This window comes from Chinchilla lanigera, unplaced genomic scaffold, assembly GCF_000276665.1.
Source record: "Chinchilla lanigera isolate Chin_1 unplaced genomic scaffold, ChiLan1.0 scaffold00015, whole genome shotgun sequence".
In the NCBI taxonomy this organism is placed as follows: Eukaryota; Metazoa; Chordata; class Mammalia; order Rodentia; family Chinchillidae; genus Chinchilla; species Chinchilla lanigera.
In genome coordinates, this window is record NW_004955416.1 from 15,878,728 (window position 1) to 15,893,056 (window position 14,329).

The window sequence follows — 14,329 nt, forward strand, 5'->3', positions numbered from 1 at the left end:
GGTTCACTGTAGAAAGTGACCGAACACTGATGCCTCCACCTGCTTTGGCTCTTGGTTTGCTTGCCTGCAGATGCCATGGGCTGGTCCCACCTTTGATATTTGTTTGCAAGGCAGTGTTAGGGTCAGTTGTGAGGGGAAATTGGTGTTTTGTGGATTTCCATTATACTCACGCTTTGGTGAAGATACAGGAGTAATCCCTTTTCAGTAGAAAATCCCCGCTTAGACAAAGCAAACAGACGGAGCAGCACATTTTTAGTCTTTATTTTTTTAAGTAAAGAAATTCCATTGAATCAAAGATAACAAAATTACAGTTTTTGTTTGTAATGATCTTTGTTCACCACCACACAGAATCAAAGTTGAACCAAAAGTAATATGAGAACAGAAAATGATCAAGGACATCATTGTTTAGTATCATTTCTTAATAAAGGTAAATATCCTCATATTTAGAAAAAATTGCATTGCTAGTTGCAAATCTTAGAACACCTCAATGCTGAAGGATACTGTATTTCCCCCCCAAAGATCCAGCAGCGCAGAGGTGCTATGAACAAAAACTCAAAAATACAGTATTTTCAGGGCAGCATTTGAAGTTTGGGAAAATTCAAAAAGAACAAAACAAACGAACCAGAATCAGGAATGTAAAAGTGATGGTTCTTAAAAAATCAATCTGGAAGCAGATCTGCCAAGAGAAGAATATGGCCGGAAGGGGTCTCACAGGGAAAAATCAAACTGATGCCCCGCCCCCCACCCCCACCCCTGGCATCACTAAGGCAGCTGCAATGGCAGAAGTCAAAAGCTCAGGTACAGTGAAGGTCTTCCTGAGGCAGTGGGAGAGACCCAGATCACCTGGAACTGGTGTGGAGAGGTGACAGGCTTCTACATGGACTTGTGCTTTAGGAAAACCAAAGAGGCCCAAATACAAACCAAAAAGAACCTAACTCCTGCACCCAGGAGCTTTGGCCACTCAGGAGAACAGCCTGGGAGAGAAGTGGTTGGCCCTGGGACCAAGGCGGGCAGCGATTACTCTAGGTGACCACTGGTCTGGGAGGAGAATGCCCATTGTGACTAAGGGTAGGTATTTCTGCAAGTGCTATAAATGGACTGTCCCCAACTTATGGCAATAGTGGATTTCTTGGCTAATGGGGACCAGAACGGGAGAAAGTAGGTTATGGACTTGACAGGAGCCTAGTTAAAAGCTGAGAACTTCAAGAAACTCAGAATGTGAGACTTAATCCACCAGTCTGAAACTTCCTTCAGCTTACTTATTAGAGATGTTGTACACAAAAGCTCTATCCACCTATATGCTAGGGAAAAAGAGTTCAGAAAACATGGTGGACTGGCTCCTCCAAAAGGCGCAGCTGTCTGTTTCCTACGAGTCTGAGAATGGCTGGCGAGCTGTCCTCTGTGGCCTGCTGCCAAGAGCCGCTCCGGGAGCATGTAGGCCGTGGCACCCCGAGGTGGTGGCTGCAGCGACACAGGGAGAGCAGGTGGCCTTTGCTTTGGCTGTTCTTCCAGTTCCCTCTGCCAGCGGGGCCTGTTCGCCTTTCCTCAGCTCCAAACACAATTTGGAAAGAGCAACCTAGTTTATGAGGAGGGGGTGCCTCTTTCTGCTTAGATCACAGAGATGGAAGGAAGCCTTGCCTGCCACTGCTTGGCCTCAAGATGCCCCAGGCAGGCATTCAGGTAATCCAGGTGACTATGAACAAGACCAAGGCCAAAAAGACAGAGGGGTGCCAGAGATGAGGCCTCCTGGCCCGTGCTGGGTGCTCGCATTGTGGAGGGCTAGGAGGTGGGGTGGAACTTCACAAGGTGCCTTCAGGCCCTTGCAGGAAATGCTCTGGTTTGGCTGTGCCTTTGCTTCACCCTCCCAACGCAGAAGAATTTGAATTCCTGCGCCACAACATTGTTGTGATACCAAGGGATCTTCTAGAGGTAAGTTAAGGCTTTGTGGGCAAAGAAGACAGTTCCAGATGATACTGTGATGGAGCGCTGCAGGGAAATGCTCCCGAACAACTCCGGTCTGCCCAAAGGACAAAGACCTATGTGTTCCTTCAACTCAATGTTTCAGTGATCTTTACTTTAGCTCTCAGTTAGGGTCAAGGCCACAGCAAAAGAAGTATCTGCCTGTAATCCCAGCACTTGAGAGGCTGAGGCAGGAGGATTGTGAGTTTGAGTCCTCCCTGGGCAACTTAGCAAGACCCTGTCTCAAAATAAGAAATAAAAAAGGGGGCTGGAGATATAGCTCAGCATGAAGGAAGGCTGTAGATTCAGCCCCAGAACTGAAGAAAAAAGAAAAAAAAAAAAAGAAAAAAGAAAAGCCTTTTACATCTCAGGCATCTGCTTGCCTGGCAAACACAAACAAGAACACATGCATTGTCTCCTTGGAGCTGGCGAAACACCTCTCAAGTCACCCACTGACAAAGAACACGCTCATTCAGATGCCGGCCATACAAGCGCAGCAACCCCGACAGCTCGGCTCAGTGAAGACTGCGTTAGAATGAAAGCCTGAGAAGGAAGGATTTCTGCTCTGGGAGTTCTCCATGCTCTGCCTTGTCCCACTGAAGGATGGAGACGCTGTCCTCACCCCAGTGGCCAGCACCTGCCAGCCACGAGACTGCCCTTAGAAGCACAAGGAGACTACGTACGAGAACAGTGAGGATCTGGAAGGGATGCCAGTCAAAGACACAGGGCTTTGGACAACATCCGGTGTTCTGACAGGGAAAAGCTGAATGAACAAACTTGCTTTCTCCCAGCCTTTTGCGATGAGCTGTGGGCAATGACCAGCCCCTGTCACCTTCAAGCGCCACAGATGCCAAGTTCAGGCAAATGTTCAACAATGACCCAGCAGGTGACATGGCCATAGAGACGGCCTAAGATGAGGCGACAGGTGGAGAGGTGAAGTGACTTGCCCGCTTGTCCAAAGTGATTTTGTGACAGTGGGTTAGGTGGCTGGGTCTCTTGGGCCCTGGTTCCATAACAGCATGTCAGGAACGCTCCCCTTGAAAGGTAATTTCCACCTTATGGTGGGTCCTAAGATTCCCTGCTGGCATAAAACACTGCGGAGAGCTTAAGACAACAACACAGAACTTTCTCTCCTCACTCTTCTCTGCAATCAGTGGTGCAGAACTGCAGGAAAGATAAGAGGTTTTCTTCTACTGCACTAAACTCCCGTCTCATATAAATGCATCAAAGAGGCTTGATACTGTTCTTCAAGTCAGAATCCTAATCTGACTAGGATCTATTTGGGGGGCAAGGAGAAAAGTGGATGCTTCTGCCCCTCAGTTTTTGACAAGTTATTACTGCCCAAGAACTGTCCACATCTACATGATTTATAGCCTTAGTATGATTTTAAAATAGAATATTTGAAAACTCTTCAATGATGCAGCCTTGTTTTAGCCCAAACAAAGCCTTACTAGCAAGCACAGCATTTGCATTCTCATCAGCAGTGAATGACTTCGGGAAGAAGAGCGCAGAAGCCCAGAGGAAGGGAGAAGGTGACCTACATAGAAAGAGCCAGGCCCCTGTTGGTCGGGCGACTTCGCATCGCCACGTTCAGTCCCTCTGTGCTCTCATTCAGGCACAAACAAGAATTCTCCTGTGAGACCGCACGGTCCCGTGCTCATTTCCGTGCCTGAGAGCCTGAAGCCTGAATAAAGGGCTTCAGTTGATGTCATGTGAACCCAAATGGAATGTAAGTGCCATTCAGATCACACACTGAAGAGATTTCAGCCCCCTCCCCAGGGATTCTGGTAGCAAATCTGTGTGCCCCAACTCTGAGGACACCCCCACACCCACCCCTGGGTGTGAGACCACAGGGTGGTCTTTTCTTCTGAAGGGATGGGTACCTGGCCACCACTCTTGTTATGGGTCAAGAGATGTGGCGTCAGGCAAGAAAAGGAGCCCCTTGCTTCTGGGATGGTGATTCAGTCCTTTCAAGTTATTGCTTGGTTTACTTATTTTCACAAAAAGTGAAAATCCCTTCAAGGGATGAAGGTTGTAGCAGGAAGCATGGCTAGGAATCTTCCAGGTTATAGTTGTGATTGGGTGGGAGAAGTAACAGAGGAGAAAGACTAGCTTCCAAATTGAAGGGTAGAGGATAAAGTGCCAATTTGTGCAAAAAGAACACAAAAAGAAAATGCATTGAAGAAACAATGGTTTGGGAGGAAAGCCAGAGTTCTATAATTTGATGCCGTAAGAAATTATACCAAAGTAAAGTGGAGACCACAGAAATCTCAGTCTTTTGAGATAACGGCTGTTTCTGATGTTATTAGGGTGATCTGGTGATTGTCAGGAAAGAACGTCTTCAGGTTACAGACATTACTGTCACATTCACTTGGGTCAGTGCCCAAACTCCATCCAGTGTGGCCCTTTGGGCTGGCATTTAGGTGCTCAGATGGCCCTGTGTCCACAGACCCACGAATTATTTCCTAGTCTGTCCTGCAGCCAAAGGAAACGAAGGACAGAAAATAGTTTTGTAAAGTATCCAGGTGATTTCACTCAGCTCTGTTTGCTTCCAGAGAGTAATTGCTGATTTTTCAAAGTGCAGGGTTCTCAGATATTCAAGTACCACAGGATTGGAGAAAAGTACTTGAAGCCTACAGTGACACTTTCCCTTGAGAAGCCATTTCAGGAAGATCCATCTAACAGATAACAATTAGAGACTATTCCCTTCAAAGTCTATTTTCAAGTAACACCTTCAGGTGGAAATACCTTTCTTCAAACCCGAGTTAGAGGGACCAGGGTTAGAAACTAAAATTACAGTTAAGTGCTTAAAAAGATTCCCAAGACCTCTTTATGTGAAATGAGGGACAGGGAAAAAAAAAGGCAAATGATGACATCCACATGGTCCCAAGAGGGATGTTCTCTCAAATCTCAGTAAACTGAGTTTGTCATTGAACTTCAGAATCAGTGGTCATGTCGGCAATCGACCTGGTCCAAGCCCCCCGTGTCACAGGTGAAGAGACTTAAGTCCAAAGGGACTCTTGCAGGGTCATACAGCCGGTGAGAAGCAGAGCCAGGGCTCAGCCCAAATTCCCACTCTTACCCGGGGCCTTTGTGGGGCCATCACACTGTGGTCACACAGGGCAGTTACACAACATGCCTTGCTGTTCTGGAGGCCCTGGGAGTGAAGTGACACCAATGAGCATGAGTTGCAATGCGATGAGCCACCAAGATGTTCTGATGAGGGAAAGGCGCCTAGAAGGGGGTTTCCCAAGTTTGCCTGCTGATGAGAATCCCCTGGGGCACTTGTCAAAAATTAAAATCCCCAGACCCCTTCCCAGACTGTCTGCAAGGGGAGGGGCCTGGGAGGCTGAATTTTTAACAAGTGCCCCGTGTGAATCTCAGCAGCAGCCAGGCATGAGGAAACTGCTTGGGAGGTGGGGAGGGAGAAAACTTGGCTTGTGACTCAGGGGAATTCCTTTGCCATTTCAGAGGGCCAGGCCCTGGGGTTCCCAAGCTCAGCTGTGTCTTCAGCACGGGCCTAGGATGGGGAGCCCTGCATACAATCACCATGAAGTAACCCATGTCCTTCGCTGTTCTCAGGGAAAAGCCTTTTGACTGGCAAAGCAAAATTGCTGCTCAGATACATTTTCAAGAGGGAAACGAGATGTACTTGGCTTAAAAGCAATCAGATGCTGAAACCTGATGAGGGTGAGAATCCTGTTGCTTGTCACCATGGCTAACAATGCAATGGAGGAAACCAGTAACTAAGCACAAAAATAGCCGGGAGCTCCCAGGGGAGAGCCGCCTACTTGAGATAAGAGTGCATGATGGGTGGCCCCGCTAATGGTGTGAGGTCAGATCCAGGTCACTGAGGGAGATGGGAGACCTGAAGCAGCAAGTGAGGGGACATGGGGCCTGGGGGAGGGCTGCTGGAGCGTGCCAGAGTCCTGAGGCCTCACTCCAGCTCAGCCTCCACCTGCTCCGTGTCAGAGCACTGCGACTTGTTTCGTTCCCAGTGGCAGATGGCATTGGCGTATTCCACCACCAGCTTATCCATCCATGTCAGGGGCTCAGGGAACAGCACGGAGCCTTCAAAGAAGCCCAGGTGGCCACCGTGCAAGGGCAGCACAAACATGACGTTCTCCCGTTTCTCTGCAGGGCAAAGGCAGCGGGTTACTACTCCTTACTGAGGACCAGGTGAGAGGGGTAAGGAGGAGCTGGCCAGGGCATTTTGCTCACAGGGGAAGGTCACCCAACCTCTGCTCCCTCTGCTTTGTTCACCAACATGGGAATAGGCCTTTGTTGGGACCCAGCTTGGCTTTGGTGTAGAATGGGCACCTGCTTCAGGAGTCCTTGGGACTCTAAGTCCAGTGGACAGGGAGCGTCTCACGGGAGAAGGAGGGAAGAGCTAAGGAGGGGAGCCCAGGCATTGGGACTGCTACAGCTCCCAGGTGACCCGTTATCCTCCGCAGTTTTGTGCATCTGGATCCCCTGGGGTATCTTATTAAATGCAATTCTGATCGAGTAAACTGAGGGGGGGCAGGCTCAGGTTGGGGTTCATAGCATGCAGAGGGTTATTTATTGGAGAACAAGGAGAATTCAGTGGCATCAATGTTTTTTCATTCCTGGCATTTAAGACTAAAGGTTAACTTAGAGCTGGAAGTTGTGTGAAAGGACACCCGCCTGCCAACGGGCCATCCTGAGAGTTAACCTGAAGTTTGCCTTATGAGTCTTTGGTTAGGTTGGCCCCACATGGGCTAGGACAAGCCGCCACTGAAGATGTGTGTAGAGGGGGCAGCCAGATTTGACAGGAAGTGTCTGTCTTCCCAGGGAATAGCTGACAGGGACCCCTTGCTGGCTCTCTGGGGCTTTTTCTTGTCTCACTCCCTTTTTGGTTGCTGTTTTAGAAACTCGTGTGATAGCATTAGCGCTGTGAACAGTACTTAGGGTCTGGAAGGAGGTGAGTGTTGGTGCTTACTTTCTTTCCCTGCTGCACATGTGGCTGGATGGCACTGAGCCTGTGCTTACAGAGGGCATGGAGATAGCTCCGACCATGTGATATGCCTCCCCCAAACACACAACCTTAGTCCCGAGCAGGGTAATAGCCCTGGCAGGCTGTGGGCCGTCTGCTGGCTACATCACCTCTGCCTAGCTCAGGGTCACAAGAGAACCAGAGGCACACTTCCTCCTGGGGATGCTATGGTATTTGCAAGAGGGAAGGTAATCACAGAGGACTGTGGAGGGTGCTGGGACATGAAGTCCTGGGGGTCTGAAATGACAGCACAAAGTAACTGTGGATGCTCCAACATTTCCTCCTGCAGACCCCCTTTTCCTCTTAGCTCCTTACCCAGCACAGAAGGAGCTGCTGCTTATATTTTTATCCTCAAAGCTGTCAGCAGAGGTAGCAGAACTGATTTTTTTGTTTTGCTTTTCAGGTCAAATTTTTAGTCTAAATACCTCTTTAAGTCAAACTCTCCCACTTAATGGAACCATAATCCCGATTCAATAATTTCACAGAACAACATAAAAGGCCCTCTTGGTGATGGACACCAGGGATGGTCCTGTCTCCTGCACAAGGATAAGACCTCAGAAGGTTCTGCCCAGGGCCTTCACAGCCCTAGGACATCAGAGGAGGCAGAGTAAGAACATTGCCATGAGCTGTTCCTCCCCAAAGAGGGTGGTCTCCAGAGGCTGGAGGTACGGTATCAGGGACGGTGACAGAATCTACTGGGGCAATTTACTGAGTGACTGGGGAGCAGGAGAACACACTTACCTGAAAGAGATTTGGGAATGGTTAGGAGACTTTCATGCACCAAAGGGTCATCAGCTGCATTCACCAACATGAGGGGTACATAAATCTGCGATGAGAAAATAAAGCAGACTTCAGTGATGGGTTCCCTTTTCCAGCCCCATGGACTCAGGGCTCAGGGCTCAAATTTACTACCAGACGTGTCTTCGAAGCAAAGGGAGGTGGGGGGTTACAGCGCAGCTTGCTGCATAAGTGGGTGACGGGCGCCCAGTCTTCACAGGCAGCGGGACGAGTTGTAAGTGCCTCTGAAGACTGCTGGGCAGTGTGTGTGTGAAGGAGCCGCAGGGGACCCGCATGCTCTGATGGAGAGGGAAGTGCTCAAAAGCATTCACTGTCAGAATATTTCTGATCCTCTTCCCAGCTCTCCAGATCAGCAATGCCTTTCATGTGAAAGACTTTACCAAGAGATATGTACATATCCGTTCAGTTAATAGTAAGGGGAGGAAAAATGAAGTGCTCCCCACTCCAGACAGAGACTTCCTGGAAGAATCTGAAGGCTGAATCCAGGAGTAGGGCGGTGGGTGCTGGGGGACTCTGGGCAGGGTGGCATCCGTGGCTGTTTTAGCAACATAGCCAATAGTCTCCTTTTGCACTTGCGTGGAAGTGGTGCCGATGGCGGACTCAGATGGTGCTGAACGGTCAGACTGGAGCAGGGAATGGCTCTGTTATCTTGGGGCTCTGATGTTAGCACTACGCAGCTCAGCACTCCCCAGTGGCTAAAATGCCAAATGTGGAGAGCTGGCTGCCAAGACAGATGCAGAGCTACAGTCATCATGATCTACTAGAGCTGGGTGGTTGGCGGGCCAAACCAACAGGTGGACGATGACTGGGATAAATGGGAAAGCCTGTGTGTGCATAAACGGAGGCGCTGTACAGAGACAGAATCAGACCAGCTTGGTGATGGTTCAGGGAAAAAAATGTATAGAGACTCGATTCCTGGTACCAGAAAAAAAAAAAAACAAAACAAAAAATATATATATAGAGAGAGTTTCGGTTCACCACAAACATACACACAGTTTATTATTGTAGTTGCTAAAAATTGCATGGATGCAAATGAGTCTACAGACTGTGACACAGAGCATCTCCTTTACTCTGTGCTCACCAAATCTTAGCTGGAATCTGGAGTTCAGTTCTAGGCACTGTGCTATGAAATACACAACAGTCCAGGATGGTGGGAGACTGAGATGGCTCTCCCATGAACCATGGCAGAAACCGGGAGGGATTACAATGCCAAAGGAAGCCTAAGAAAAAATGGACTGTTGCAGCAATATTAAGAGCTTTCGTATAGCCTAGGGAGTAGCCTGGCTTACTGGGCAGCTCCGGGGGGAGCGCATGGTGGTCACAGACTTTGCTTCAGTAAAAAGTCCAAACCCAGCTAGACTGTGGTGGAGCTCCCACCAAGGAACTCAGGAGGGCTAGGTATCTGCTGGACGTGGGTGAAGCTACAGGGAGTGACATGAGTTCTGAGCCGGTACTGGCCACTCACCCTGTGCAGGTACCTCATGCAGCTCTCTTCCTCATAGTACTCCTGCAGGGAGTTATAGCCGTGGAACTTCCTGGAACATATGGGGTGGGGGAGAAAAAGGACAAAACAACATTAGTTACAAGATCAGAACTGAAGTCACAGCCCTGGGTGAAAGCATGCCAGCAGCCAAGCTGGGTCTGAATGCCGAGCTGATTGTACTGCTGCTCTAGGTTCTGTATTGACATAGGCTCTGTGGAGGTGGCAGCATTTGGCTTTGGCATCTGGGTTCAAATCCTATCTCTGCCACTTACTGGCTGTGTGACCTTAGTTAAGTGGCTCAACTTGTCCTCACTTCAGCTGCACCTGTAGGGGTACACGGGGTCTACAGACAGAACTGTCTTAGGAGGTGCTCTGAGATTTATGATCCTGAGGTACTTATTAGCACAGTGACTGGCCCAGGCAATCACCCAGTGTGTGCTCTTTATAATGACTTGTCACATCATTTGAGGCAGTGTAACCCTAAATATGACTATCAAGAAACTGAAATTCAAATTCCTGTTGGAGTCGCTCACTGGGCCGCTGTGAACTGGAATGAAATATGTACTGGGACACAGAGATCAGACAGGGGCTCACAGCTGCTGCCCTGTGCACCCATGGAGTGGTAACCAGGGACACACGGCGTTCACCCACAGCTCTGGTGCACCTGTCTGAGAGTCCCGCAGCCTTGCTCTGTGCTGTGCTCTGATGCTGGCGAGGCTCACCCTGGAGCTCCAGTGCCAGGTGGCCTGAGGCAGCCCAGCTGGAGCATCTCTGAAAGCCTCCTTTCTTCCTGGCACAGGGAGGGGCTTGGCCTGGAATGGTGGGTTTTTCTGTTTTGATGCCAGGTCCCAAAATACGCCACCTGCCCTGAGGGGTGCATTTCTTCCACCTCTGGTCTGTGCACACAGCTCGCTTGGGAATGGACCCTTGGGGGCCTTTTGATGTGGAGCAGGCTGCGTGCAGAAATCCTCTCCAGGACCTCTGTCCTTGGTCCCCTCGCAGTCTTGGCAAAGTGTTCCCATTCTCCAGGGTGAGGGGCTGCCGGAATAGGTTACAGCCACAAAACTGCTACAACTGAACTCCATTAAAGAGGAAGAACTCTATGGGAAGCTGGGAGCATTCTCTTTGGGGCTTAAAAAACTCAGGAGATGAATTGGGAAATTTAAGATGAAAATTAAGTGACTTTTTTTTTTTAGTTAGAGGGAAATTTAAGTGACTTTTTTTTTTTAGTTAGACATACTGTAGATATCTACTAAGTCCATTTGTGTAAAAGTTTGATTCAATTCTAATGTTTCATTGTTGATTTTCTTGTCTAGTTCATCTATTTTTGACAGTGGGGTATTGAGGTCCCCCATTATAATTGTATTAGTGCTTATTTGATTTTTCCTGTCTGTTAATAATTCACACAACCCATCTAAGTGTGGGTGGTGGGTATGATTCACTCTTCTCAATACACCAGCAATTTCCTAGTTTCTATTTTTCTGGAGAAACTGTTAACAGGTACATTTCAAGGTTACTGAGTGCAACATGGCTACTAAAGTCTCATAAGGAAGAAAAGCATTCACCCCATGGCCTCAGATAGCTAGCTATCCATATCCTGAATATATACAGTGGCACCTTGGTTCATGAACTTCATTTGTTCCATGACTGCAGGGAAAATGCCACATTCATGTTCATGCAAAAAAGATGGCCACAGTCATATCTGTCACCTGATGCAGCGTTGGCAAACAGTTGTGTTCACATACCACTGCACTTGTTCACTTTGGATGACGTCTAAAGGGATTGAATAGCTGGGCATGGTGTCGCATGTCTGTAATCCCAGCACTCCAGAGGTTGAGGTAGGAGGACTGCAAGCCCTCCTTGGGCAACTTGGTGATCAAGACCCTATCTCAAAGTACTAAAATTTTTATTTATTTATTTATATTTATTTATTTATTTATTTATTTATCTTTTTGAGACAGGGTCTCACTATACAATTCAGGCTGGCCTTGAGCTCACTTTGTTGCCCAGGCTGGCCTCGAACTTGCAACGATCCTCCTGCCTCAGCCTCCTGCATGCTGGGATTACAAGTGTGCATCACCATGCCCGGTTCAAAGTAATACAATTTTAAAAAGGGCTGGGGATGTAGCTCAGTGCAAAAGCTCTGGGTTCAATCCCTCGCATAGGGGAAAGATACCAAATGTTTGTTCAATGAGCAGGATGGCCTTTTTAAAGAGAATAGTGAGGTCAGAGATAAACTCTACGTTTTGAAGCTGACCTTAGTTAGAAAACAAGGAAAGAGGTCACGGTCAGGGTCAAGATCGTGGGTGCCCAAAGGGGTTAGGGAGGTAGAACACCAGGCCACAAGGAGGGCGTGTACATCTGCATTCTTGGTTCAAGTCAGCAGCTCGAGGCAAGATGATTGGTCAGTTCCTCTGCTTATTTCCAAAATATGAGGATTTTTCTGTGAAAACTTCTTTGTTTAGACACTGGACACTTTTTTTTTGAGACAGGATCTTGCTTTGTATTTCAGGCTGGCCTTGAACTCACTATGTATCCCATTCACTATGAACTCACTATGTAGCTCAGGCAAGCCTCAAACTCACAGTGATCCTCCTATCTCAGCCTTCCGAGTGCTGGGATTACAGGTGTGCACCACCATGCCCAGCAGGACACTTACGCAAAGTGAGGGGAGCCCTATCACTATGGTGGGCTGAGCAGAGCTGGCCTATCCGTGGGGACCCACCTCATCACGTTGTCATCGATCTGTGTCAGGGACGTCGCGGTGTAGAGTCTGCTCAAGTCCGTGTCCTCCAGGCTCTGGGGTTTCTTAACGTGGTCTCCAAAGAGAGCTTGCCTAGCGTGAGACAGGAGCAAACAGTGACTCAATCACAGGTGGAGGAGAAGCCATGGCTGTAGAGCCTGGACCAGTCGCAAGCCAGGGGATGGTCCTGTCCTGCAGGCCCAGCCTGCATGGTACCTGAAACCAGAGCCTTTCAGCCTGTAGAACAAGTATCTGGTGTCCCGGATGAACCCCCAGACCTTACTTTCCTTCCCAGGGACATCCAGACAGACTGAAGGCTGGGCTCGAAGCTGGCTGAGTGTTACACTGGGGAGGAGGCCTCAGGATGAGCACTTCGGTAGGCCATGGGCTGCGATCCAAACACGGGGGGTCATTTTTGTACTGGTGTTGAACATCCCCCTTCCAGGAAGAATCCCCCCTTTCCCTTTATGAATTGTTGGCTTTGCTCAAGGAGAAAGACAGTAGCTAACTCATTAGCATTTGGCCAACAGCTCTCCAAAGTGTCAGCCAAAAAAGGACTTCTCTTGGATACCAAAATCTATGGGTGCTCTAGTACTTTATTTAAATGGTATAGGGTTGGCTTTTCGCATTTTTTTTGTACCAGGAATTGAACTCAGAACCTTGTGCTTAGTTTTTTTGTATTTGAAGAGATAAAGCATTGCTATGTTGCCCAGATTGGCCTCTAACTCCTAGGCTCAAGCTTGCCTTAGCCTCCTGAATAGTTGGGATTATAGGTACACAGGCTTTAGAATCTGCACATAACCCATACCATCCTCCTGTATATGTTAAATCATCTCTAGATGACCTATGATACCTAACACAATGTAAATAGTTGCTATGCTGTATTAACAAGAAAAAAATCTCTATCTTCAGGACAGAAAACCTTTTTAAGTCTATTTTTTGATTCGCTGTTGGTTGAACCTATGGATACAAAAGCCATGGTAGAGAGGCCAAGTGTACTCAGGACAACGGTCCTCTCCCACAGGGGGAGATCCATTCTGACAGGATGACTGTCACAGAAAGGGTAAAGTGGGTGCTGTGCTGCCCAGCAAGGGCTCTCGGGCACAGGGCTGGGCCAGGTGTGGCTCACGGAGGGAAAGATTCATTGTGGAGACCTGGTGCTCTGGGATCCATTCACAGGCTCTACAAAAGGGAGAGGGATATGTGTTTTTTTTCCCCACTTATTTTTTCCCAAAGACCAAACTAATCTATCTATCTACCTATCTATCTATCTTCTATTTATAAATGGGACAGAATTTGCAACTTAAAGTTTCCTGAACATTTCTGAGTGTTTGGTTTTCTGTAGGAAAATTTTTTTTTTTTTAAATTTTTCTTCTGGTACCAGGATTTGAACTCATGGCATTGCGCTTGCCAGGCAGGCGCTGTGCCACTGAGCTAAATCCCCAGCCCCTCTGTAGGAAATTTTTTAAAAAGCTAAATATACTTGTGGCACACTTTCTCAGTTTGTTAAGAATGATGAACCTTCTGGACCACTTTTTTTGGTGGGGGGGGCTTTTTTTTAACCTATTTAACTTTTTTGTTTTTGGTACCAGGAATTGAACTCAGGACCTTGCGCTTGCCAAGCAGGCGCTTATGCCACTAAGCCATATCCCTGGCCCTAGGGGCCTTTTCTTGAGACAAGGTCTCACTATGGAGTTCAGGCTGGCCTTGAACTCACTTTATAGCCTAGGCTGGCTTTAACTCACAGCAATCCTTCCGTCTCAGCCTCCGGAGTGCTGGGATTACAGGTGCGTGCCACCACACCCGGCTTTCAGGACCATTTAGTAGCAAAACCAGGTCTTTAGGACAATACCTGTTCCTGGGAGGAGTCAATCTCCATTCTGGAGGTGCAGACAGAGGGCCTGGATTCAGTATCCATGGCCTGGCTTCTTCCCTTCTGGCTCCATGACCTCTGTAGATCCCCAGGCCCACGCAAACCTCAGCTGAGCCATACCTAACTCTGCTCAGCGCAATCCAGCTCAAACTATGTGAGCCAAGAGGAATAGTTAATTGTCACAGCCCAGGGCACATAGGTGTCCCTCTGTTCTTTACCCACACAATGACCCACAAACATGCCTGGCAGCTGGAGAGGCTGTGAACACCCGCCTTACTCAGGTGTCCATGACCCCACCCATAGGAAGCCTCAGCTGGGGTGTGTGCCTGGCTGGGCAGTACCACACATTCTTTGCATCACTGAAAAAAACAGTCTAAAAGTTGGGCATGGTGGCACAGGCCTGTAGTTCCAGCTACTGGTGAGACAGGAGAATGGCTTGAGTGCAGGAGTTGAAGGCTG

The 14,329-nt window shown here is 48.4% G+C and overlaps 1 protein-coding gene across 1 annotated transcript in view; it reads right to left on the reverse strand.

Moving 5' to 3' along the window:
* Positions 1-244: 244 nt before the first annotated feature.
* Positions 245-14,329, reverse strand: part of Abhd2 (abhydrolase domain containing 2) — a 104,351-nt gene continuing 90,266 nt past the window's right edge. Inside the window, exons 8-11 of the mRNA XM_005381560.2 lie at positions 11,980-12,090; positions 9,237-9,306; positions 7,715-7,799; positions 245-6,093 (exon numbers count right to left, since the gene is read on the reverse strand). Coding sequence (XP_005381617.1) covers positions 5,897-6,093; positions 7,715-7,799; positions 9,237-9,306; positions 11,980-12,090 — 463 coding nt within the window. The 3' untranslated portion in view covers positions 245-5,896. The remainder of the gene's footprint in view (positions 6,094-7,714; positions 7,800-9,236; positions 9,307-11,979; positions 12,091-14,329) is intronic.